Genomic DNA, 25,552 nt, shown 5'->3' on the forward strand with positions numbered 1-25,552 from the left:
TGGAACTGTGTCTTGGCAGACTACACAGTCTTGAGTCAGCAGTGTGAACAGCAGGGGACTTAGTACACAACCCTGGGGGGCGCAGTACTCAGTGTGGTGGTGCTGGAGGTGCAGTTCCCGATCCGCACTGACTGAGGCCTGGTGGTGATAAAAGTGGGCGACTTATTTTTTTTAAATAATTCTAATTTTCAGCCCGCGCTGGCGTCCATGCAGGGGCCGTAAACAAAAATAGGGAAAACACATAGAACTTCAGGCTAAGCTAAGGATAAAGCCGCATCACAGGTGCTTCCTAGCATTTTTCTTGCTTATGTACGGTCCCTGTTTCATTTATATAGTATAGTCCTTTGAGAAGATATACTACAATTTTTGCTGACATTAGAGGTGAGTACGTTGTTTGTTGTTTGTCTATCAAGGGGTAGCCACAGCAGACCATCTGATCGGCACAACAACTTGATCCACCCCTGCTGACGCAATCCTTCCATTTGATCTATTCCTGAGACTGACACTGCATGCAGTGGCTGAGTATCGGACCTGGGCCTTCCACATGGCTGGCAAGAAACCTACCACTGAGCCAAATAAAAAGAGAGAAAGAGACTCTACAGGCCTGTGGGCCTTTAGAACTAGAATTAAGAAATTCTGCCATACAATATACAAGTGAGCACTGTAAGCACCTGACCAGAGAAACAAATAGAGAACCACATATTATTATTATTATTATTATTATTATTATTATTATTATTATTAATATTATACACCTGGGAAATATTACTCTTTTTAAATGGCATTTTTATGTGGCAATTTGGTTAATTTGGAAACATTTAAATGAAATAATTAGTCATGTTTTGAAGTTTACTTTACATGTACCACATTCAGTTTCGTTGAATGCAATGGGAAAATGAAACCTAAGACATTTAATTAGGTCTCAATAGAAAAATCATATTTGGGATTTAATTTGCCTTATACCCATGTTTCTATTTACCAATGGCATAGTAAGTGTAAGCATATTGCTAATTGGTCCTGCTGGGACTAATGTGCAGGAATAACAGCTGTCAGGCTTCTGTTCCAAACAACATTTGTTATACCTTAGAGACTGCTTTTAAAACAGCTGCCACAAGAGCAGCTGTCACACATGAATGGAAACTTGTGTGTGTACAATAAACTGTAATGTGACATGTTTTTACATGTTCAGGTGTTGCTTTGTGAAATTACTGTCTGTTAAAGATTCACTTGAGAATTAAGATCAGATCAGGGGTTTAATGAATAAATATATATTTTTATATATCTCCTGCCCAAGGGCCCAGATTAAGCAAAAAATAAAAATAAAAAAGTCAGGTTATCCTGTGAATGACCTTTTGCAAAATAAAGGTTGTCCTACCATAACATTATGTAATCCTGATTAATGCAAAATCATTATAAGGTCAGATATTTTACTTTTCTTTTCACTAAATGTATTATTATTATTATTATTATTATTATTATTATTATTAAATTAATTTGATTACATTTTATATTGAAACATTTCTTTACTTATTGCACCTACAATATTCTTTGGTATTCTTACACTTCACTTAAATGGTATGCAATCTATATGTTGGAGTTCCTATCATCAAATGAAAGTTTGTTTTTGTGAGAAAACAGCATTCAGTGTCTTTATATTGTTCTATCCCATGGGTGCTTGATTGGAATGAATTATATCAAGTTTGGAGGCAAAAATCGGCAATCTTAGGCTTTTTGACTGCTGGGTTTCACGCATGGAAAGTTGTGGTACAATTTGTGGTCAGTTGCCTTTTGATTGTGGCCAGCATTATTTTTTTCAATAATTTGTGTTGCATTGGCTGTTCTGTGGGATTGGAATGGATAAACGGGCCTTTGTTCCCAAATGGCTTTGATTACCCTTTGGTGCCCATGATCATGTCACAACTTTATTGGTATATAATTGATAGTGAATGTTAATGTATTAATGTTATGTGGTGCTAATATTATGGCTGATCTGTGTATGGTCAGCCAAAGGATAAATGCATTCAAAATTGAACTCTATTAATCTGGGCCCCTGCTCCTGGCTAAAGGTTTTGACTATATTTATAACAAACGTCTGTCATTATTTCAGTGTGCCTTATATTAGTTGATGACTACATTTAACAGGTATAATATCTTGCAAAGGATTGACCATTGCAAAAAATAAAGCAGTGAATCCTCATTTATTTAGGAATAATATGTTCTAAGAAATAAAATAAAAAATATCTGTAACACAAAGTTTCTTTATAAAGATTTTTTTTTTAAATAAGCTATTACAGAAATTCAGATGAAACTTGTTTTAAATAAGCTAAGTCACGTAGTAGGTACTTTCCCTATGAGTTGCTTTTTAGTGTTCTTCTCTGGTTTCAATATAATTACATAACACTTTGGGAGAAATATGCAGAATAGTAAACCAAAACTAGAGGCTAAGATAGCAAAGATCTCCACAGCTACAGTAAATTTACCAGGAGAGCTGACATAAGCTGGAATAAAGGTGATCCAAACTGCACAGAATATAAGCATGCTGAATGTTATAAATTTGGCTTCATTGAAATTATCAGGCAGCGTCCGGGCCAGAAAAGCCAAAATAAAACATAAAAGTGCCAAAAATCCTATATAACCCAGCACAGCCCAAAAACCTATAGCTGAACCTACATTACATTCTAATACAATCTTTTCCTTGTAGTAGTTCATGTTCTTGTAGGGGAAAGGAGGAGATATTATTAACCAAATTACACAAATAAGGACTTGTATAAGAGTGAATGCAAGAACACTGAGTCTCTGTTGTGGAGGCCCAAACCATTTCATGACATTACTTCCTGGAAGTGTAGTCCTGAAGGCCATTAACACCACTACAGTTTTCCCCAGGACACAGGAGATGCAAAGGACAAAAGTGATCCCAAATACTGTGTGGCGCAACATGCAGGACCACTGAGAGGGCCGTCCAATGAAAGTCAGCGAACAAAGGAAACACAAAGTCAGAGAAAATAGCAATAGGAAGCTTAATTCTGAATTATTTGCTTTAACAATTGGTGTGTCCTTGTACGTAAAGAAAATTAAAGCAATGGCGATGGTGAAAGATACTCCTACCAAAGAAAACAACACAAGAATGATTCCCATTATTTCCTCAAATGACAGAAATTCCACCAACTTTAAGACACAATTATCTTTCTTGTCATTAGACCACAGTTCTGGTGGACACGTGATGCATGTAACAGAATCTAAAGAAAAAGAAATTACATATAAAATACTGTAACTATGATGGTAATCATTTTGTTTGTTTGCTTTTTTAGGTTTGGTTTCCTTCTTCTAAAATGGATGCCATTTAATTCAGAGTAATAAAACAGAGTATTTTTCATTATACCTGTTGTATTGCTGATTTCCCCCTCTGTGCATGGAATGCAGTCATAGCAGCAGATCGGTCTGCCTTTTTGCATTGCCTTCCTGGTGCCAGGGAAACAACTTTTACTGCACACGGAGACTGGGACCTGAAAACCCCAGTTTCTTGTATTTATTTATTGACCAGATACTATTATATGTATTGTACATAATCTCGTGATATTGCATTGCTGTACCTGTGGTTTACTGTGGGCCCAGGCTATACTGATATTGTTAAATGACAGTTGAAGATGTGTTTGTAAAGAAGCATCATAAAAGCCCACTTTAGCAAATACTGTTTTACCATCCTTAGCTTGCTGCCAGTTCAACAAATCATACCTTGCTGCTGGGTCTCCTTTCTCATCAAAAAATACATCCTCTCCTGATGTAGTGGTGAAATGGAGTTTCTTTAACTCATTGACAATCTAAACAAAGCATTGCAACATACACTGTAAGTTTGTTTATTTATTTAGGTAGTTAGGAAAGTAGGTAGGGAATTGTTTTTGCCCATTTGTTTTTGCCTGATTTTTTATTTTTATTTTATTTTTTTAATCAGGCCATATCTTTATACTTACCTGCCATGGTTGTTGGGTATCTCCTAGGTTAGTGCACACAGTAGTTCCTCCTTTTTTACTGTCCCTCTTTGAACAGCCATAACTGTTATGCAGAGCATAAGCCACAGCATACACAGCCTTATATACATTATTTGCAATTTGTAACTCTGAAACATCTGTAAATGGATTCTGCACTTCACTTAATTTTTCGTTGCCTTTACACATTTCTTTAATCTCTACATTTTCTTGTATGGGTAGTTTGCATTCAAATATTGTCTCCCACAACCTTTTGTAAAGCTCAACATTAGAAGCTGAATTGAGTTTGGTCAGAAATTCCCCAAGGCCATTGATTTGTGCTTTCGGGATAGCAAAACCCATGGATCCTTTCAGAATAGGCTGCCATTCAGCCGTAGCAATGTTCATGTCAGAGATCCAAGACTCACTTCCAATCCACTGAAACCCAGTGATGTTCTGCAAGGCCATTTCTTTTAGAAGAACCTCCATATCAGAGTATGAGATAAAAGCTACAATAACTTTGGAGGTTGCAGTCTTAATCATCTCAACTATTCTCAGAATCTTTTCTCTGGGGTCTGTTCTAAAGAATGCTTCAGAAAATTCAACACAAACTCCCTCTTCTTTGGCTGCATTAATAAAGGTGTTCATACCGTTGTTCCCATAGTCATTATCACTGCATATGGCTCCTACCCATGTCCAACTAAAATGCTTGACCAACTTAGCCAAGGCTCTGCTTTGATAGTGATCACTGGGAACCGTTCTGAAGAAAGATGGGTATTTCCTCTTGTCACTTAGGCATGCACATGTTGCAAAGTGACTAATCTGTACAACATATATTTCGTTAGAAACAAACAAGAAAACAAATAACAAAAAAAATCATTACCCTTTGAGCTACAATTGTATGTAATTGTAGCTCATTTTACCTTACATCTATTAATAGACATGGCAAATACATTAATTTTAGTATTAGATTATTTTGTTTCTGATTTTAAAATGATAAACTAATAGGATAATGCAAAGTTTTTATTTTTTATTTTACAGTTGTTTTTCACTAGACAGGCAAACAGTCAGGCAGGCAGAGAGACAATAGATAGATAGATGGATGGATGGATGGATGGATGATTTACTGTACCACAGGTATGTGCAAAGGTCCCATGGTAGCAGAGATGGCAATTGTTGGGGTGGATGATGTTTCTGCTATGATTGCTTTAACAGTTTCAGGATCAGAGCACGACACTAAAGTTGTATTTTCTCCATGGCCATTAACTAAAGACAGCGAGGCTCTTATTGCCATTTCTACTGATCCACAGGAATCATATATTTTATAACCCAATTTAACACCAGGAAGAATATCACTTCTGTTGTTAATTTCCTCAATGGCAAACACCATTGTTTGTGCATTTTGGAATTCCCGAAGGCTCAAACTACAGTAAATAAGCAAGCAAGTTAATAAGTAAAAAAAAAAAAGAAATGTATTTTATATGAATAAATACATGTAGATTATTTTCTAGGTAGACCTGGCATCACATATATTATAAATATTATTTTCTACCTTAAAACTTGTAAAGGTTTCTGTATTTAAACTTTCTGAATTTTTCTCCCTTTTTTAGCTCACCTTTTGCAATTGGACTGCTGTGGGCCTGATGTGAATGCATGTACTGTCTGTTCCCAGCTGTTGTGAAAGGAGAATATTCCACCAATCATTACATCCCCATTTCTGATGACCTGAGGAGGACTGCGTAGCCCTCTTAAGCTGCATGGAGGATCAGCACTTCTTACCACAGATAGCAAAAGCCATGTGAACCGAAAATTCATTGTCAACCTTTAGAAAACACATTGCCCTCTGTTCATTTATAATATTTTTTGGCTCACAAATGCCCTATAATTAGGGGGAGGGCTTTAACTATGCAGTTGGATTATCACATTAGGTTTGACTGCCTATTAAAGATTTACAGATTTCTATTCTATTTACATATTTGTTTAACACTGAGTCTACAATAAAGTGTACAAAGTTGATTCATGTGTTTACGATAAATCAATAGTACAAATTGACTATTTAGCTTTTTTTATTTATCTTAATGTTGTTTTAAACATGTTTTAGCTAACAATTTAAACAATTAGGACGAATACTTCATTCAAAAAGCATCTACCAATTAAATTTCTTGCTAATACAATATATTTTAAAATAAAATCCAAAACAAAAAATAAGCAATTTGGCAGCAATAAAAAGTAAAAACCACTTAAAATGAAAAGAAGTTAAAGTTAATTTATTTATGTATTTATTATTTTAGTTTTTTTTTCTTTGCTCTCCTGATGACAGCAGCTGTAAAATTTTTAGGCATTTGAGATTAGCACTGCCCCACAATAAGAAATGCAGACACTGATTTGTCAACAAATAATAAACAGACTCTAAATGGTTGACAGAATCATAAATGGCCTTTTAAAAATAGGGAAAAAAGTTTATTTGTTTGCCTGATCAGACAACTGCAGGAGGCTTTCCAAACATAGTTTTAATGTCATTTATTGACTAGCACATTAAGATGTCACCAACTAATTGACAATTAAAGAATACTTTATGACTACTTTGTTTATTTACCCCACTAAGCATGGGGAGAACATGCAACCTCCGCACACGCGGGCACACACACACACACACACACACACACACACACACACACACACACACACACACACACACATATACACACACACACACATATACACACACACACACACACACACACACACACACACATATACACACACACACACACACACACACACACACACACACACACACACACAGAGAGAGAGAGAGAAATTAAACTCTCAACCATTGAGGTATGAGGCCACTGTGCTAACCTCTACACTACCATGCTGCTGTTAGTTGATTCACTGTTGTATTATTAAGATAGTCTAACTAAAATATAGCAGTAAACATATTAAAAGTAGACTTACTGGTATTGACTAATTACCTAATTATTGACTAATTACCTTAGGACGCATTGATATCCCTGACATAAACTGAAACATGCCAGGACACATAATTTGCTTTAAACAATCCATGCAGTGGGCAGTGGTTGTTTTTAATAAGAAAGTGTATGGGAGGTTAAAAACAAGGAGTTTCAGCATCATACTAATGCAAAATTTGCTTACTTTAATCATGTTGCAACAAAATATGCATTTAAACCATAACACTGAACATGTCTAATGTTTAAAGATTCACCTGAATTTTACATTTTGTACTGTAAAAAATATTCTGGGTTGCAATTTATCAGACACACTTAAAAACAAATTACTAGTTGGTCACAGAGGTCATTTTGCAACAGTTCTGAAATTTTTAAATGTAATATCCATGTGGAGTTTTTCACAATCTGTATTGCTTTATCCTGTGAACATGTAGTGAGGTGCAATACAGAATTTTAAGGATTCCCATCAAAGAATAAAACGCGACACAGAGGAATTCTACTTATTGCTTACTTCTAAGAAGTTAGATTCAGCAGGAAAGGAACTTTTTAATATGTTAAATTAGGCCTCGTCAGAGAAATAAAATACACGAATCATCCTCTTTGTGTGTTTATTTATTGAGAAAATGAATAGTGAATTTTGAATGTGTAGTGAACGAGTCGATATAAAGCAACTTTAGCACATTTACTTTCACTATGTGCCAGGTGATAAGTTGACTTTTAGAGTCCACTTTGAGGAAGTTAACTAAACATAGTGACCTACCGATGTGTGGATGATGTATTAAAACATGGACGATTACCTGTTTCCATTTTAGCTTTATTGACTACTAATAACTCATTTTTACATTTGAATGATAACTGATGGTGTGGTCAGTGTTGGCAGCTATTTAAAGTAAAAAGTAGCCAAAGAGTGCTAGAAAGGTTGCTAGATGTAACTAAATTATGCTAATTTGCATATTGATAACATCACCAGGCAGTATGTTCATAGCAACTAGAGACACAAAAATAAGGTAGTGTGTGTAAAAATCTGGTCATCTCTAGTAAAGCCAGGTCCTGGGACCATACCACTCAAAATTAACTATTGCAATCAGATGATCCACAAACAAGCATTCAATTCAACATAAATGTTGTCGTAATTAGGTAAATGTTGTAAATCAAAGTAAATAGAGTAAATAAAAACAGTGGGGAAGCTTTGGGGAGCTCTGATAGGTGCATGTGGAGCTCTACATTGGTCAAAATGGACCTCCTTCAATATCCCTGATTGGGCGTTGACCAGGTCTGGGGGATCGATCAAGCTTTGATCTCTGTACAGTCATTTTTAAATGTGACTTTTAAAAATTACTGTATAACTTTAAGACAAATATTTATCAGTATTATTTTAGCTTGATTTTTTTTTTGTTTTACTTGTATCATTTTTAGGAAGAATGGTCCTCCATTTTCTCAATGAGGGAGCCTCCTCTTCTATTACATCATGTAAAAAGAGACTGGGAGTACAATTTAGTAGTGTTTATTTACAAAGAGGAAAAAAAAATGTTGCTCATTTAGTATTTCCCATTATTTGCCTTTTAGTGTTCCTTTCAGGCTTCAATAAAATTACATAACATTTTGGTGCAAAAATACAGAATAGCAAACTGTAACTTGATGCTAAAATGGCAAATATTTCTACAGCTACAGTGAATTTTCCAGGAGAGCTGACATAAGCTGGGATAAAGGTAATCCAAACTGCACAAAAAATCAGCATACTGAATGTGATAAATTTTGCCTCATTAAAATGATCAGGCAGTTTTCGAGCCACAAAAGCCAAAACAAAGCATAAACTGGCAAGCAAGCTTATATATCCCAATACGGCCCAGAAACCTACAGCTGAACCCACATTGCACTCTAACAAGATTTTTTCTTGGTAATAATTCATATTCATATAAGGAAATGGAGGTGATGATGTTAACCAAAACAAACAAATTAGAATCTGTATGATGGTAAAGGCAAGAACACTGAGTCTCTGCTGTAGAGGCCCAAACCATTTCATAACATTGCTTCCTGGACGTGTGGCCCTGAAGGCCATTAACACCACTATTGTTTTCCCTAAAACACATGAGATGCAGAGAACAAAGGTAATACCAAATGCTGTGTGACGCAGCATACAGGACCACTCAGATGGCCGACCAATGAAAGTAAGTGAAGAAAGAAAACACAGTGTCAGAGAGAAAAGGAGCAAAAAGCTTAGCCCAGAGTTGTTGGCCCTAACAATAGGAGTATTTTTATTGTAGTAGAAAATAAATATAGTTATAATAGTAAACAACACCCCAATTAAACAAAAAAATGCAAGCAATATTCCCATTATATCTGTGTATGATAAAAATTCAACTTCTTTTGGAATGCAGGCATCTCCTCTTGTGTTTGACCAATATTGCACTGGGCATTTCCAGCAGTTAGGTGAATCTAATTGGAAAATATACAAACATTTTAAAAACATTCATAGTGTTCTGTCATCATTATAATTATCTATTAAATGGTCATGTTGCATGATTACTGTATTTGCCTATATAGTTTACCTGTTGTGTTACTTATTTCTCCTGGTGCACATTGTATGCAGTCAAAGCAACAGACAGGCCTCCCTTTCTGTACAGCTCTTCTGGTGCCTGGGGGACATCTCTCACTGCAAACAGACACCGGTACCTTCATAGCACAGGTAAGAGGAAATATGCTTAACATTTCTAGACAGCTAATTGCAAGATAATCAACATTGTAAAACATGTTTATGTGTGTGACAGAAAATACCATTCTGCTTCCTCCATTCCATAAAATTTTAACTCCATTCAAAGTAAGTTGTCGGTCTTTAGGCAAGGATGCATCATAGTAGCCTACTGTTACTACTTTTGTGGTGTCTTCAGAGAACTTTTGCAAATTAATTAACTCATATTTTGCTGGTAAATCACCATTGTTACTGAAAAATACATTTTCTCCATGGCGTGTAGTAAAATTTACATTTTGCAAGTAATTTAAAACCTTAAAAACACAAGTTGTACCAAACCATTACTGTTTTACACACACACACACACACACACACACACACACACACACACACACACATATATACATTTAATTGGTAATATACAGTATATTACCAATAAATTGTTCTATAAATTTTATGTTCTGTTTATATTTAAAATAGGTTATTGTGCAATGCCTTACCTCCCCAGGCTGTATTTTCGAATGATCTATACATTTTGAATTAAAAATTGTGCTGTTGCTCTGCTTACATGAAAGTAAATTGTGTACTGCATGTCCAATTGCATATACAGCCTTATAGACATTGTTAGTGACTCTTAGATCTGAAACATCAGTAAAGGAGTTTTTTACATCTTTTAAGTGCTCAGAGCCATTACAACTCCTTATGCCTTCCCTGTTACTCAATGAGCAGTTAAATATACTTTCCCAAAAGTCTTTAAGAAACATGCTGTTGGGGAATTGTAAAGGATTCACATTCTCTAAAAAATTGCCTAATTCAGGAATTGTGACGCTGGGCACAGTAAACCCAATTGAGCCAATTAAAGACATGTGTCCTATGCTTTCTGTAAGAGAGTTATCTGAGATCCATGCATCACTTCCAATCCACTGCAGTCCTGTAATGCTCTGTTTGTATAACTCCTCCACCAAAATCTTAATCTCTCTGTGAGACATGTAGGCTATTATTACTTTTGATGTGGACTGTTTGATAATGTCTACTACTTGGAGTATTTTGTGGTGGGGACTAGTGATCTCAAAAGCTGCTGAATACTCAATACACACTCCCTCTTCATGGGCCGCCATTATGAACATGGCAATGCCATTCAGGCCATAGTCATTTCCATTGCTTATGGCTCCTACCCAGGTCCAGCCAAAGTTTTTTACCAGCTGAGCCAGTGCTCTGCTTTGGTAATAATCACTAGGGATTGTTCTGAAGAAGGAGGGGAAATGTTTTCTGTCACTTAGGCAAGCACAGGTTGCAAAGTGACTGATCTGTTGTAACACAAAACTGCATTATATATTTCTTCAAAATACAGAACCATAATATATTGTTCTTAATTAATTTTGTCCTCATCGTCATTGTTGTGGATAATAATAATAATAATAATAATAATAATAATAATAATAATAATAATAACTTACTACAGGAATATGGAACTGCCCAACAGTCCTTGCAATGGCTATTGTTGGTGTTGACCCAGAATGTCCAATAATGGCTTGGGCTGATTGGGTTTTGCATTTTTCATTTGTTGTTGAACTTAAATTAGCATTTAACAAAGCCAATGAAGATCTAAGTATATCCATAGATCCGCAGTGATTGTATATTCTGAATCCCAGGGAAACTCCAGGCAAAATGTTGGGATTTTTGTTTATTTCCTCCACAGCAAATATTAATGTCTGTGCGAACTGGAATTCTCTAAAATCAAAACTTAAAACAATTGGTTAATTAGGAATTTTGATCATTATAAGTTTTTTATAAGTCAAAAGAAAGCATGCAAGTAACAAATAATATTTTTATCTCCACTGAATTTTGAAACGATGGCAAAAGTATCATACTTTTTACTGAAAGTATAAAAATGGACATACTCCCTGCATGGGCGTGCTTCTGGTATGCTTCTAAATTTGTCTATGTAGCCATCCTGTCCAGTTCTAAATGAGAAAATACCTCCAATGATAAGATCTCCATCTACCTGAAGTTCAGGCTGCTCCATGGTACTGTGTAGCATGCACTCAGGCTCTTGTGCCTGGGATAACAAAACCATTAAGAGCAGTAGAAAAAGAAGCATGACCGCTTATGGAATGGTTTCTTTGCTTAACAGGCCAAAGAATTTATGCACAATGAGAATCTCAGAAAGTAATTTAAATAGTATGCCAGCCCACATGTTACTACTCCCTTAAGAGACTGAGAATATGGCTGAAGTTACTAATAAAAGTTACTAATCTATTTAATCCATATACTTCATTTACTGCCACTTAAAATAATGTGTAAACATTTTGTTATATATTATATGCCACTTGATCTTTTCTACAAATTTTATTATAATTAATATTTTTATGACTTTTGTATCATTAAGCAAATTTTTTTTAGATTTTCAAACAGTATTAAAGAAAAATAATGTTAAGAAAATGAAAAAATAACATGTTATGTATCAAAATGTAATTCATAAATTTTCACAGACATTAAGGAAAAAAATTAATCGAGATGCAACTCAATATTGTCAAATGTCTAAGCATTATTTAGTTTACTACTGTTGACTATTTTTTATCATGTCACACACCCACACCCACACACACAAGCGCACTGGCATAGACATTCTCTCTCTTATCCACAAGATGGCAAAATAACTCCATAACATACTTAAAAATAAACTCTTATGGGCAAATTTGACTATATATGTCTTCATATTTATTTATTTATTCATTTATTTTGCTGTAGTAACTGTATTCCAGTAATTATAGATAGATAGATAGATAGATAGATAGATAGATAGATAGATAGATAGATAAAACTTTATTGATCCCAAAGGGGAAAAAACATCACTTTTGCCATTTTTATACTGTAAATCTTTTGTAAACACAGATAAAGTAAAGTTTTGAATTGCACTCCACTAAATTTGGCATGGGTACCATACCCGAATGCAACTCAGATACTATAGTTTATCTATCTTTATTATTACAGTATAAGGGTAGCGATTTTGGCCTGCCTGTGACTAAAGTGTGAGTCAGTTCCTAGGCCGCCTGGCTATTATGAACGGCATGCTGACACATCCATCTGACACTTCTCTCCTCTTCAACTACAGACTGACGCATTGGACAGAGGGCTTGGTGCAGGATATTCCCAGATGATGGGGGTCAGATTATCTGGTGCTGTAAATTAGCAGGAAACTGCTTCCATAAAGATAAAGATAAAGAGACTCATTTGTCATTGTAGTGATACAACAAAATTTATTTGGTAACTCTCAGAGACCAGCAACAATAATAAACATAAGAATAAACTAAAGAATAAACAAAATATAAGCAATACTTAGTGCCTGAGAAAGTAAACTTAACTTAACTAAAAAAAAAAAAAAAATGCTGCTGTATGTCTGAGAGCTCCGAGCCGTTGCGTCCACACTCGCCCCTTCATTCTCACAATGAAACGTTTATTTTCTCTTAGTTCTAATGTTAACTTATCCTTTTATCTTAGTTTGAACTTTTTGTGGATTAGCTGATCTGACCACCCCATGAGTTTACTTATATAGCTAGACATAACATATAACACAGTTATAAGCTTCTTTATCATTAGGATCCTATCTTTAAGCTATCTTAAGAAAAAAAAAAACGCATCCTATTGACAAAAGCGATTTGTGGTCACCAAGATCTAGCAGAGAGACACGACTAATTCTGGTCAAAGAAAGGACCCTGTTGCTGATCACTGAAAACTGTATAGTAATCATTTTGTTCTGCCTGGTCAAAAAAAAAATGGTCAAATTATTGGCCTGCATGAAAAAAAAAAAAAAAACAATTAAGGGGATTTGAAATAGCTGGAATTGGGTTAAACATTATTAAAACCTGAAATTGTCAACTTTTAGTTTTTTGTTCCCTAATAGGCAGACATATTGCAGGACTTAAATTCCAAAATAATGGTTCTGTGAGCATAAGAAATTGTTTTCACACAAGAATAGGAATTCCACAAAAATCGGCCATTCGAACAATGTGCCAATGTATGCTTTTTTTTTTTTTTCTTTTCTTTTGTTCTGTGGACAGCTTTTCTGTACTTTAAAATGTTGAAGCCAGTGAATCAGGGTGTTGAATAGAGGAATTAATTTATTTTTTGGTTATTTCTTTAGCTAAGGATGTCATCCAAATGATGCTGGAAGAATAGTCTCTTCATTGTTTGTCTAGGCTTGGTTGGATAGAGTTATAAATGGGTAATATTGCTGCTATAGAATTTGTCCTAGCTTGTAGTAAAATGTTAAAGTGAAAAGATCAATGCTTATCTGACCACACGAAAAGCATCGTTAGCCAACTATGGTCGCAAGTTTCGTCGTTACCAACATAGTTCAACAATTCGGTGTTTCTCGAAACCATAGTCGCAAACCATAGTAGCAGCGTCGCAAACTTACGTGGTTGGAACTACAGCCTTCGACCTGTGGTTAGAAGCATAGTTCCCTGCCGCGGCTGGGTGTGTTCTATTCACAGTTCATGACCCTACGCACTATAAGTTTCTAAATATTTTCCCAACCACTTTGAGCGATTTGGACAACTTAATGTTTTGGTGCTCAGATATTAGGTTATTCATTTTTCGGTTATTTTAATTACAAATTGACTTTGAAACAATATAACAGCGATACCATCGCAATTATTCCCCCTTCGAAGTGCCCTACGAAAGCATTATTTATGTTCCGGTTGGAACACAGCCTTGGTTTCGATTGTGCGAAGAAAAGGTGAGTTTTTAAGTGAGTTTTTTTGTTGTGCTCTCAGAAGTAGAAGTAGAATATGGACTATTCATAGGTTAAAAATAAAATAAAATAAAATAAAATAAAATATATATATATATATATATATATATATATATATATATATATATATATATATATATATATATGTTGTGGAGAATTGCAGTAACTACAATTACATAGCAGCTTTTGGAGGGGTTCAGTTTCAGGCCACCACTGGACTTGCTTTTTTGGTCACACTTGCAAAGTCCCTCCACTTGTTTCTGACTTCCTCTGGGCTTCTCTCATACCCATTTCCAGAAGCATTAATTTTTTGTGCGATTTCATTCCATGTTTTTTTTTTTTTTTTTCAGAATTTGTAACTGTGTTTTTTAATTCGGAGAAAAGCAAGATTTGATTGTTTCCCACCTTCTCTAAAAGAACTGCAAGCCCTTTTGTAGTAAATTGTGGTTTCTGTGTCATTTTTTTTCCCATCCACTCTCATTAAAACATGGCTTTATGTAAAGGGACTTATATAGGAAATTATCTTGAGCAAAATAGGTAACAGGTGTTCACAACACAATCCCAGCATTTTCAAAACCCGTAATTTCTTTTTATTTAAATTGTACTTATGTATCAATACCAAATAAAAATGAGTTCTAATGAAAAATGTGTATGCCTATATATGTTTTATTGTACAAATAATGAATGTTGTGTTCGTGACATTATTACACCACTTCTACGTAACGTCACCGTGTAAGTGCATTGAATGGGAGCCAAAGAGAGTAGGGGGCGATATGTGCCTATGGCACTACTCCGCCATTGTATCGAAGAAGAAGAAGAACGACAGATTAAACCAACATGGTTTTAACGATGGAAGTGCGACACAGGTACTATGGTGTTGGGAAACAGTTGTGACTAGTTAGTTATTTTCTTCAACGTTGCATCGTACAACGGTGGTTAAGTAAAGAGCTACATCGTTGTATGGGAAACGCACCCCTGTTCAACACATTTTCGTTTTTTTTTTGTTTTTTTTAACCTTATCTTACCCACTTCTATTCAGGAAAAGCTGTCAATCCTGGTGTGTTTGGAGCTTGGGAAAACACTAAACAGCAACTAACAGGATAGAGCATCCCCCAGAACAAGGGTTTGGAACCTGTGATTTATGCAACAACAATTCTGGCTAAAATGTTAGCAAATATTGGCAACTATTAAACCTCCAAAGAACCTTAATTACCTGGAGTTTGAATAATTAAATTTAATCACCAGAATTACCAATATTACTGATTTATTTGGTGGTAGCCAAAATAAAATACCAAATATAATATATAATATATATAAAAAAAAAAAAAACTGAAATTGCCATGTTGACCAGGGTCAAACTGCAAATAACTATAAAGTTTGTAAAAATATATATATATATATTTTGTGGGTGTATTAAATAATAATACCAGTAAGAAACCTATCATTTATAGGACATTATTAGGGTCTAATGAGAGGAAGACTAACAAGTGTTTCACCTATTTATTGAGCGTTTATTCATAAATTCATATCCTGTATAGGGTCACTGGCGCTTTGGAGCCTATTCCAGGAGACTTTGGGCACAAGGTGGGGTACACCATGGACAGGGTGCCAGTCCATCGCAGGGCACACTCACTCTCACACACACACACACACACACACACACACACACACACACGCACATTTGGGGGAATACCAGTTAGCCTAATTTGCTTGTCTTTGGACTGTGGAAGGAAACCGAAGTACCCAGAGGAAACCTACCTACAAATTTTGTTAGAATTAATATTTTATGACTTTTGCATTATTAAGCCATACAAAAATATTTTAGATTTCCAAACAGTATTACAGAAAAATAATGATAAGGAAAATAATTAAGTAACAATGCATCAACATATGCATTAACGTATGATTTAAAAATTTCAGACATTAAAGAAAAAAAAATCACTTGAGATGCAAATAAATATTGTCACATGTCTAAACATTATTCAGTTTACTAACACCGAATATTCTTTATCATATCATACACCCACACATACACAAGCGCACATGCACAGACATTCTCTCTCTCTCATCCACAAGATGGCAAAATAACGCCATGAAAAACTTCAAGACAACCTTTAATGGGCAATTTTTTCTTTATATTTCTTTATTTCTTTATTTATTTCTTTATTTATGTTGCTATAGTAGCTGTATCCCTTTAATTATACTTTTAAAATACTTGGCATATTACAAGTATTGTTAACTGTGTTTTTATTTTATTTTACTTCATGAACAAAACAACAGTGCTTTTTTCAGTGACTAATTCTGTTGAGATAGATAGATAGATAGATAGATAGATAGATAGATAGATAGATAGATAGATAGATAGATAGATAGATAGATAGATAGATGGATGGATAGATGGATGGATGGATGGATACTTCATTGATCCCAAAAGACATTTTTAAAATACAGAAAAAAAACTTTTTTCACTTTTGTAAGTCGCTCTGTATAAGAGCGTCTGCCAAATGCCTAAATGCAAATTTCTGATGTTGAAGTTCTGTGTTGTAAAGCTTTTTTAAACACAGAAAAAGTTAACTTTTTTGTTGCACTCCACTAAATTGGCATTGGGTTCTTGGCATGGGTACTATGAGTCAGTTCACACTTAAGTCACACAAGGATAGAGAGATTATGCACCTCCATGCACACAGAACCAAGGTGGGAATTGAACGCTCAACGCTGGAGGTGCGAGGCCACAGTGGTAACTACTACTCTACTGAAAATGTTGATGTTAATGTAAAAAGGCTCTTTACAAATAAATAAATTAATAAATTGTACTATGAATTTAAAGCATTCTTCCCCATCATATGCTTTTTAGAATTCTTCTCTGGTTTCAGTAAAATTATATAACATTTTGGAAGAAATATGCAAAATAGTAAAGCAAAGCTTGAGGCCAAAATAGCAAATATCTCCACAGCTACAGTAAATTTTCCAGGAGAGCTGACATATGCTGGAATAAAAGTGATCCAAACTGCACAGAATATGAGCATACTGAATGTAATGAATTTGGCTTCATTGAAATTATCAGGCAATTTCCTTGCTAAGAAGGCCAAAATAAAACATAAAAGTGCCAAAATTCCTATATAACCCAAAACGGCCCAGAAACCTATGTTTGAACCCAAATCACATTCAAGAATGATCTTTTCCTTGTAGTGCTTTAAATTTTTAAAGGGAAAAGGAGGTGACATTGTCAACCAAAGCAAACAAATGAGCACCTGTATTAGAGTGAAAGCAAGTACACTAAGTCTCTGTTGTGGAGGCCCAAACCATTTCATGACATTACTGCCTGGAAGTGTAGCCCTGAATGCCATTAATACCACTAAAGTTTTTCCAAGAACACAGGAGATGCAAAGGACAAAGGTGATCCCAAACACTGTGTGGCGCAGCATACAGGACCAATCAGAAGGTTGACCAATGAAGGTAAGTGAACAAAGGAAACACAGAGCCAATGAGAGGAGCAACAGAAAGCTCAGCTCAGAGTTGTTGGCCTTGACTATTGGGGTATTTTTATATCTGAAAAATATTACCGCGATTATTATAGTCAATAATGTACCAATAGCAGAAACTGTTGATAGTAAAATTCCCATAATTTCATCATACGACAGATATTCAATTTCTTTCTTTACGCACTGAGTCCTGTGTGGATTTGACCAGTACTCTTGTTCACATTGATCACATGCTATGGAATCTGTAACAGAGTTAGGGCACAAAAGAACAAATCGGGCATCATTAATAGACAATTAAAAAGTTCTACTACTATCACCAAAAACAAAATTAAAAAAATTTGAAGTTGTGACCATGTACAGGTATATATATTACATATTTTCCCTATTCACATTTGTACCTGTCATGTTACTAATCTCTCCTTCAGCACATGGTATGCAGTCAAAACAGCAAACAGGCTTCCCTTTCTGTACAGCCTTCCTTGTGCCAGGATGACAGCTCTCACTGCACACAGAAATTGGCATCTACAGTATGATCCAGAATGAAACAATGTTAATTTTCAAATGCATCCTTTATAGAAATGACTACAAAGAGAAATGTTATTTTGATTATCCCATAGCCCGTTTATTGCCTGTACACACCGTTTTTTTATCTTGTGCCCATGTAATTAAGGTCATGTTCACATTTAATCGTTCATGAACAGGTAAAGATGAGTCATAGAGGCCAACAGTGGCAAATTCATGTTGGTGGTCCTTACTCATTTTCCAGTTTATTACTTCATATTTTGCAGCAGGATCCCCATTTATATCAAAATAAACTTCTTCTCCTTCACTAGTTGCAAAATGCACTCTTTTGAGGTGTTCTAGAAACTGATGAATTGGGTTAAAAATTTATATAAAAATTGGGCTATAGGAATGAGCCATTGTTCTTTTGCATATTGTCAACAGTGCTATGAGTGTGACATGTAGGTTTGGCCTATTGATTACGAAAGAGACTCACTGTAAGAGGATCAGGTTGCTTCCTTGTGGGACACATTTTCTTGCAATCAAGAAGGCCATGTAGGGTATGAGCAACAGCATATACACCTTTATAGACATTATTAAAAATAGGCAGCAGTGACATGTCTGTAAATGTGTTTTCTATGTCAGAGAGTTTCTCATTGCCTGTGCAAACTTTTATATCCACTGAATGATTTTGAGTAGGATATTTACACTTAAACATAGCCTCCCAGAATGTAATAAAGATTTCACTTCCTGCAGATTTCAGTGGATTTATATCTAGAATAAAGTCCTTCAGACCCACCACCTTTGTTTTTGGAATAGCTAGTCCTATGGCTCCTTGAAGAATATTGTGCTTGTCCTGGGTGGCTACAACAGAATCAGAGATCCAGCCCTCAGTTCCTACCCACTGATAGCCAGTTATATTGTGCTCAAAGAACACATGAAGCAAGATCTCCAAGTCCCAATGAGCAAGAAAAGCCACTATAACCCGAGAAGTGGAGGTTTTGATTTGCTCCACGATTCTCAGCACTTTCTCTTGTGAGTAGGTTCTAAAAAATGGGAGAGAGTATTCTAAACAGACACCCAGCTGATCTGCAACTTTAGAGAAAGTTGCCATCCCACTGTTCCCGTAATCATCATCAGTTCTTAATGCTCCCACCCAAGTCCAACCCAAGTGTTTGACCAGCTCTGCCAGTGCTCTGCTCTGATGATAATCACTTGGAATAGTGCGTAGAAATGAGGGGTATTTCTTTTTGTCACTGAGACACTCACAAGTGGCATAGTGACTGATCTAGAATGAGAGGTAAATTAGGTATTATATACACTACAGTTCAAAAGTTTGGGGTCACTCTCTAACTCCATGATTGTTCCTTAATTTTTATTACTTTCTATATTGTAAAGGAATGCTGAAGGCATCCAAAAAATGCATTAATCTCCTTTGAACAGTTAATGGTGAGACTTATGCTCTGAAAAGACTTCGTAATGCCTCTAATCTGAGGTGCTGTTAATTGGTACAGAAAGACTGACCTCTGTGTCTTAAAATAACAACTAACTGTTGTTTTTCTTGTTGTTACATAATTTACTAAATTTCATATGTGTTATTTTATAGTTTTGAAATCCTTAGAATTGTTGTAGAATGTAGAAAATAAATCACTAAACAAAAACAAAGAAATTTGCAAGTGACCCCAAACTTTTGAACGGTAGTGTATATATTCAGAGCGTTTGCCTTCAAGATGAGGCATTAAAAGCATAATTAATTAATTAATAAATAGCCTAAAAGGACTTAAAATACTTACAATAGGAATGTTAAAAGGGCCAATACTTTTTGCAATGGACATGCTTGGTGAGGAGGCTGTGTCTCCTATTATGGCTTGTACCTGTGATGGCTTTGTACATATCTCCTTTAATTCTGATTTTTCATTTCCATTAATAAGTTCCATTGCTACTTTTACCCCCCTTGCCATGGAGCTACATGTATCATAGATTCTGTAACCCAGAGAAACTCCAGGCAATAATGTAGAGCTGTTGTTTATCTCTTCTACTGCAAATATCAGAGCCTGTGAATACTGGAAGCCTCTAAAATCAAGACTAAAAAGCTCAGAAAATATAAGACAGAATTTTAGACATTGTTGCTCTTTGTTTTAGTAATGTCACAGATGAAAAACACTCATGCAGCTTACCTCATGCATTTTAGTGGAGATGGCATTGACATATAGGATAAATCATGAATTTCCCAGCTGCTATGAAAAGGGAAAATCCCACCAACAATAATATCACCGTTTTTCCATAACTGTGGAGATACAGGGTCTCCTTGTAAGTTACAGGCACTCTCATTACCTGTGGAAAAGTTAAGCAAGGCTATTATCATATGTATAAAAGTAAAAACAGGCTCCATGCATCTATAAGTGTTTAGGTAGGAGATTTAGAGAGCAGCAGCTAGGAGTCAAACAATATTCAGCCATCTGAACTGGAAAAATTTCTGGTATTTATACAGTTGGAAATACAAATCCTCTAATGTAATGTTACACTAGTGGGCACTTAATGGAGGTGTGACAGTTTAGCCTCCTATTTTACCCATGGGCTTTGGGTTTGACAATCAGAAAGTGTTAAATAAATAATAATATATATAAATATTAAAATGAAATGAATCTCATTGAGGATGTATTTTATATCACAGCTTGAAAAGATGATCAGGTTCTGGTATTGGGCCACAAGTTATAAACTTTTCACAGAGCATTTTAATCAATAAAAACTACTAAACTGCAGTATACTTTATCTATATAAATAGATAAATATGGTTAGTACTGTATGAATACATAATTTAGATGTCTCTGTATTTTTGTTATCTTATTAATACCAGTAGGTACCTGTTACTCTTTGCTGGGAAAAGTGTAAGATCAAGTGTGACATAGTTAGTTATTCTTGTATATATATATGTCATTATTATAAACCACAATTATTGTGATAAACTTGTGGTGTGTTATGTACTGTACAGCTGGATAACATGTCAAAAATATCCAAAATACACTTCCATGCCTCTTCATTTTCATTGTCTGACTGTTCTTTTCAACCTGGGAGAAGAAGGTGTCATGTTGGTCCAACATCTGCTCACAGGTTCAGTCATAGATGATTGATGTGAATGTTAGCTTAGGCTTTCCACTCGTATCTGGCTAGTTCAAATTCAAATTCAAATTTTATTTACATTTACATTTACATTTAGGCATTTGGCAGACGCTCTTATCCAGAGCGACTTACAAAAAGTGCTTTAATGTTTACATAATTGGATACATACTTACACTGGGTTAACTAGGTTAATAACTGGTATTATGTGTATGTGACAAATAACAAGGTTATTTGTCACATACACAGTCATACACAGTACGATATGCAATAAAATGCTTAGTTTTGTACACTGCACTCATGCCACATAATGTTGGATAGCTCCAGATGTGTGTGTGTGTGTGGACAGGTGTTGAGTGGATGTTGAGTGTAAACATCCTTCCTTCCTACTTCTGTATGTTCTAGATGACTTGGACAGATTTCTTCTGGGTCTACAACAATCTTCTTGAGGGTTTTTAACATCCCTAACCAGCACAGATATTGTTCTTTTTTTTAGAGATGTGAATTGCTCAAGGTTCTAAAATTGCTCATTGTGTTAGCAAAAGAATCACTTATATTGCTTTAACAGTTATCTTCAAAAAATGGAACCACACAGTGCTAATATTGCTTTATGAGGAGAACAAGAAACTCAACAGCAAAGCAACAGTGACCTCTTGTGCCTTGTGAATGAGGGGGCTGGCATACTAGAAAAGACCAATCTCATCAGGGTAAAATGTTTTATCATAGAATAAATGTATTCATATTGATCTGCAGTGTGTCTTCACACTGAGAGGACATACATATTCATATTTCATACAAACTTAATTCTTTTGATTGTGTAAAGCTGCTTTATGACAATGTAAATTGTTAAAAGCGCTATACAAATAAAATTGAATTTAATTGAATTTAATTAAATTTGAACCAAAAACCAAACCCCTAGGGTATTAGATAGAGGGTTGACAAAAATCTTTACCTGAAATTAATGTAAACTTAAAAATTGTAACTTAATGTAGTTTTCAAACTGGCATCAAAAACACCACATTTGATTGTTGGCAATAGTTTTAACTTGTTACACATTGTGTTCTATGGCCTAAATAAACTAAGTTCAGGCAAAGAGTTGAAAGTTTTTGACCTGGCCTACAATGGCAGCCATGGAATGTGCCAAGTCTAATCCATGGAAGCCCCACCCACAACCCATCTAAAGGATCTTCCCCACCCACAACCCATCCAAAGGATCTGCCACCCTGGTGCCAGACATTACAGCACACATCCAACAGTCCTCTAGATCCAAGGGCCCAGAACTGCCCTGCAGCATAAGGGGAACCTATTTCTTAGGTAATTTTACTGTAAATGGTTTGAACGTTATGACTATGTACAGTGCTGTGCAAATCCTGCACCACTCCTCATTTCTTTATAATAAATTAAATTATGAGCAGCAACTTCTTTTCCCCTCTAGTCTGTTCCAACCACTCAGCATCCACTCAGCATCATCTGCAGCTGTGTGGCTTAACAACCAAAAGACATTTCTCTGAAACAGGTACAGGGTCTAAAATGAAAAAAGTTAGTAAATAATGCCCATCCCTAAAATGAGGGTTTTGGGGGCGTCTCAAAAAACATATTTATGGAATGAATGAAAACAAACTCTGGTTTCATTCTATCTGGGTATTTTGTTTAACATTTTGGTTCCTGCAAATCAATATACTGTACAATTATTCTGACTGATCACTTGTTTGCGTTTAACAGCAATTACATTTTTATTATAGAATAACACTGTGTTTGTGAGTGTGCATGTTAATTTCTTGGTTTAAATTGTGTTCAATTTAGTGTTTTAGTTTGCAATAAATTACAAGACCATTGTGACATACCTCAGTTGCACATGCATATTCCAGGTACAGTATAACATAAAAAAATTATGTGCAGCCCATAAAGGTATTGCTCTGTTGGTACAATATAAAAACATACTTTGAAAGTTTAAATGGAAAAAAAAATCCTCCATGAATGTGGTGAACAGCTTCGTGTAATCAACACAAGGTCACAATTGTACATACAGGGCAAAAAATAAACACACAGCGCAAATAGCATTTAGTTATATATCTTCTAGCAGGTTTTAACTTCTAAAATATCTGTTCGGAAAAGTAAAGCATGCTTTATCTTTTTTAATGCCAGCTTTTTTGTTTGGGTCAATTTTGTCTTAGTTTCAACCATGTAGTTAATGCTTTGAGGTTATCCTGAAAAATCCAGAAATCCTTTTTACTTTGTGAGTGTATGATTTTTCCTTTGTGAGTGTATGATTTTTTTTACCCTGTGAGTGTATGATTTTTCCCTTGTGAATGTATATTTTTTCCCTTGTGGTCAATGATTTTTTTTCCTTTTTATGTGTATGCAGTTTCCCTTGTGAGTGTGTTTGTTTTTTTTCCCCTAATTTGAAAATTTACATGTGCATTTTAATTATTTGGCAATTTATGATACTCTTATTCTTGAACATTCCATTCACAGTACATAGATATAAGTTGCTACTATTCATAAGGCTACATGTTTTTAAATAGTTGGTGTTTTTATGTAACCCGTTGCATTAAGCTGTTGAACATGACACCCTGGTTATGTTTGTAGATCACACTTGAAGCATTCAGAAGGTGAAGGTGTAGACGATCATCTTCTGGAAAACTTGTTAGGTCAGCTGTCTTCCCCATGATCAAAGTGAAATATTCTAATATTTTGACATACTGGATTTTTTATTTATATAATAAGAAATTATTTATTTATATAATAAAAAAATTATTTATTTATTTAAATAATTATTTATTTATTTAATATAAATATTTTATTTTATTTATCATTGATGGACTGTTGTGCCACTCCTCCTTTGCTGCCCCTTGACAAGTAAACCTGTAATCCAAATAGTTGTACCCTCTGCGCTGATTTCTGACATACTTTTGCAGTTGCATGGAGCACCAGCTTCTGCCCATTTCTCTTCAGAGCACGTGTGGGAATGGGCGAGGCAATTTTGTTATTGGCCTTCCATGTACAGGGACATTAAGGACTGGTGTGAGCAGTGCAAGGCATGCCAGACACGGCGCAGTCCTGTTCCAGCCCAACGTGCACCGATGGGTGGATCCCAGCCAGTACGGCCATTTGAAAGGGTGGCTATGGACATCTTAGAGCTGCCTGTGACTTCGAAAGGAAATCGGTATGTGCTGGTTGTTAAAGACTATTTCACAAAATTTGTCAATTTATATCCCCTGCCTAATCAGTCTGCACAAACAGTAGCACATTGTCTCTTTGAGGACTATGTTCTGCTTCATGGTGTTCCAGAGACTTTGCATTCAGACCAGGGTCGTCCGTTTGAGGCTAAAGTGGTTCAGATCCTCTGCCGTCTCCTTTCCATTAAGAATACTCGCACCACGCCCTACCATCCTCAGTCAGATGGCATGATTGAACGTTTTAATCGGACTCTGATTGATCAACTAGCTAAGACACTGTTGATTTATAGTGGAGAATGGGACGAGTATGTAAAACATGTGGCATTCGCCTATAACACGATGACTCACTCCAGCACTCGTTTCACACCTTTCTTCTTGACCCATGGGATCTGGAGTTTCCAGTGGAGCCCAATCTGTCTCTCCGAGACTCTACAATGTTCAGTAATGGCGCTTTTCCACTGCGTGGTACGACTCGGCTCGGCACAACTCGTTACGGCACCGCACGGCTCAGTTCGACTCAGTTTACGTTTCCACTGCAGTTTAGTACCGCTTTAGAGTGGCCGTGATTATTCACGTGTCGTCATAGTTGCGCCGCTTCTACTGCCGTGACATTATCTAAACGCGCCACAACAAACATACAACAATGGAGCATATAGACGGAATGGTGTTCTTCATTCTCAGCATGTGGATGTTTTTAACAGCAAGACGAAGGAGTTTGTTTCAAAAGAAGCTGATGGCAGCCAAAGAAAACACAGCTAAAAAAGACAAGAGAGTTTGGGAACTTTTACAACAACACAAAGACACCGACAACTTGTTAGCTCGACGACGCGCAAGGGTAAGCATCTAAAAAAAGCACATCATTAGTTAACTTTTATCACTGTTGCTAAGCATATAATA

General features: G+C 35.5%; 3 protein-coding genes across 3 annotated transcripts; all 3 read right to left on the reverse strand.

Annotated features, from left to right (window-relative positions):
- Positions 1-2,328: 2,328 nt before the first annotated feature.
- Positions 2,329-5,379, reverse strand: LOC128528184 (extracellular calcium-sensing receptor-like). The gene is made up of 6 exons (XM_053500940.1): positions 5,095-5,379; positions 4,028-4,784; positions 3,969-3,991; positions 3,591-3,818; positions 3,380-3,503; positions 2,329-3,236 (listed from the first exon to the last, which is right to left on the reverse strand). The coding sequence occupies exons 1-6, from the start codon at positions 5,350-5,352 to the stop codon at positions 2,329-2,331; spliced, it is 2,298 nt and encodes a 765-aa protein (XP_053356915.1). The 5' UTR covers positions 5,353-5,379.
- Positions 5,380-8,465: 3,086 nt separating this feature from the next.
- Positions 8,466-13,933, reverse strand: LOC128528185 (extracellular calcium-sensing receptor-like). Its single transcript, XM_053500941.1, has 6 exons — positions 13,920-13,933; positions 11,081-11,363; positions 10,121-10,927; positions 9,707-9,934; positions 9,481-9,604; positions 8,466-9,367 (listed from the first exon to the last, which is right to left on the reverse strand). The coding sequence occupies exons 1-6, from the start codon at positions 13,931-13,933 to the stop codon at positions 8,466-8,468; spliced, it is 2,358 nt and encodes a 785-aa protein (XP_053356916.1).
- Positions 13,934-17,189: 3,256 nt separating this feature from the next.
- On the reverse strand, positions 17,190-18,380 carry LOC128528186 (extracellular calcium-sensing receptor-like). Its single transcript, XM_053500942.1, has 2 exons — positions 18,257-18,380; positions 17,190-18,070 (listed from the first exon to the last, which is right to left on the reverse strand). Exons 1-2 carry the CDS (start codon positions 18,378-18,380, stop codon positions 17,190-17,192), a joined length of 1,005 nt encoding a protein of 334 aa, XP_053356917.1.
- Positions 18,381-25,552: the final 7,172 nt, after the last annotated feature.

Source organism: Clarias gariepinus, chromosome 7 (genome assembly GCF_024256425.1).
Source record: "Clarias gariepinus isolate MV-2021 ecotype Netherlands chromosome 7, CGAR_prim_01v2, whole genome shotgun sequence".
Lineage (NCBI taxonomy): Eukaryota > Metazoa > Chordata > Actinopteri > Siluriformes > Clariidae > Clarias > Clarias gariepinus.

Excerpts from the sequence above, each read along its gene's own strand:
- LOC128528186 (XM_053500942.1), bottom strand. The coding sequence starts at position 18,380 with ATGCCAATTTCTGTGTGCAGTGAGAGCTGTCATCCTGGCACAAGGAAG. Across the intron at positions 18,071-18,256 it reads AGAGATTAGTAACATGACAG|AGTACTGGTCAAATCCACAC; the intron begins GTACAAATGTGA and ends AATGTGAACAAG.
- LOC128528184 (XM_053500940.1), bottom strand. The coding sequence starts at position 5,352 with ATGGTGTTTGCCATTGAGGAAATTAACAACAGAAGTGATATTCTTCCT. Across the intron at positions 4,785-5,094 it reads GACCTTTGCACATACCTGTG|ATTAGTCACTTTGCAACATG; the intron begins GTACAGTAAATC and ends TATGTTGTACAG. Across the intron at positions 3,819-3,968 it reads ATACCCAACAACCATGGCAG|ATTGTCAATGAGTTAAAGAA; the intron begins GTAAGTATAAAG and ends TGCTTTGTTTAG.
- LOC128528185 (XM_053500941.1), bottom strand. Across the intron at positions 10,928-11,080 it reads TTGGGCAGTTCCATATTCCT|ATCAGTCACTTTGCAACCTG; the intron begins GTAGTAAGTTAT and ends GTGTTACAACAG. Across the intron at positions 9,368-9,480 it reads AGAAATAAGTAACACAACAG|ATTCACCTAACTGCTGGAAA; the intron begins GTAAACTATATA and ends TTTTCCAATTAG.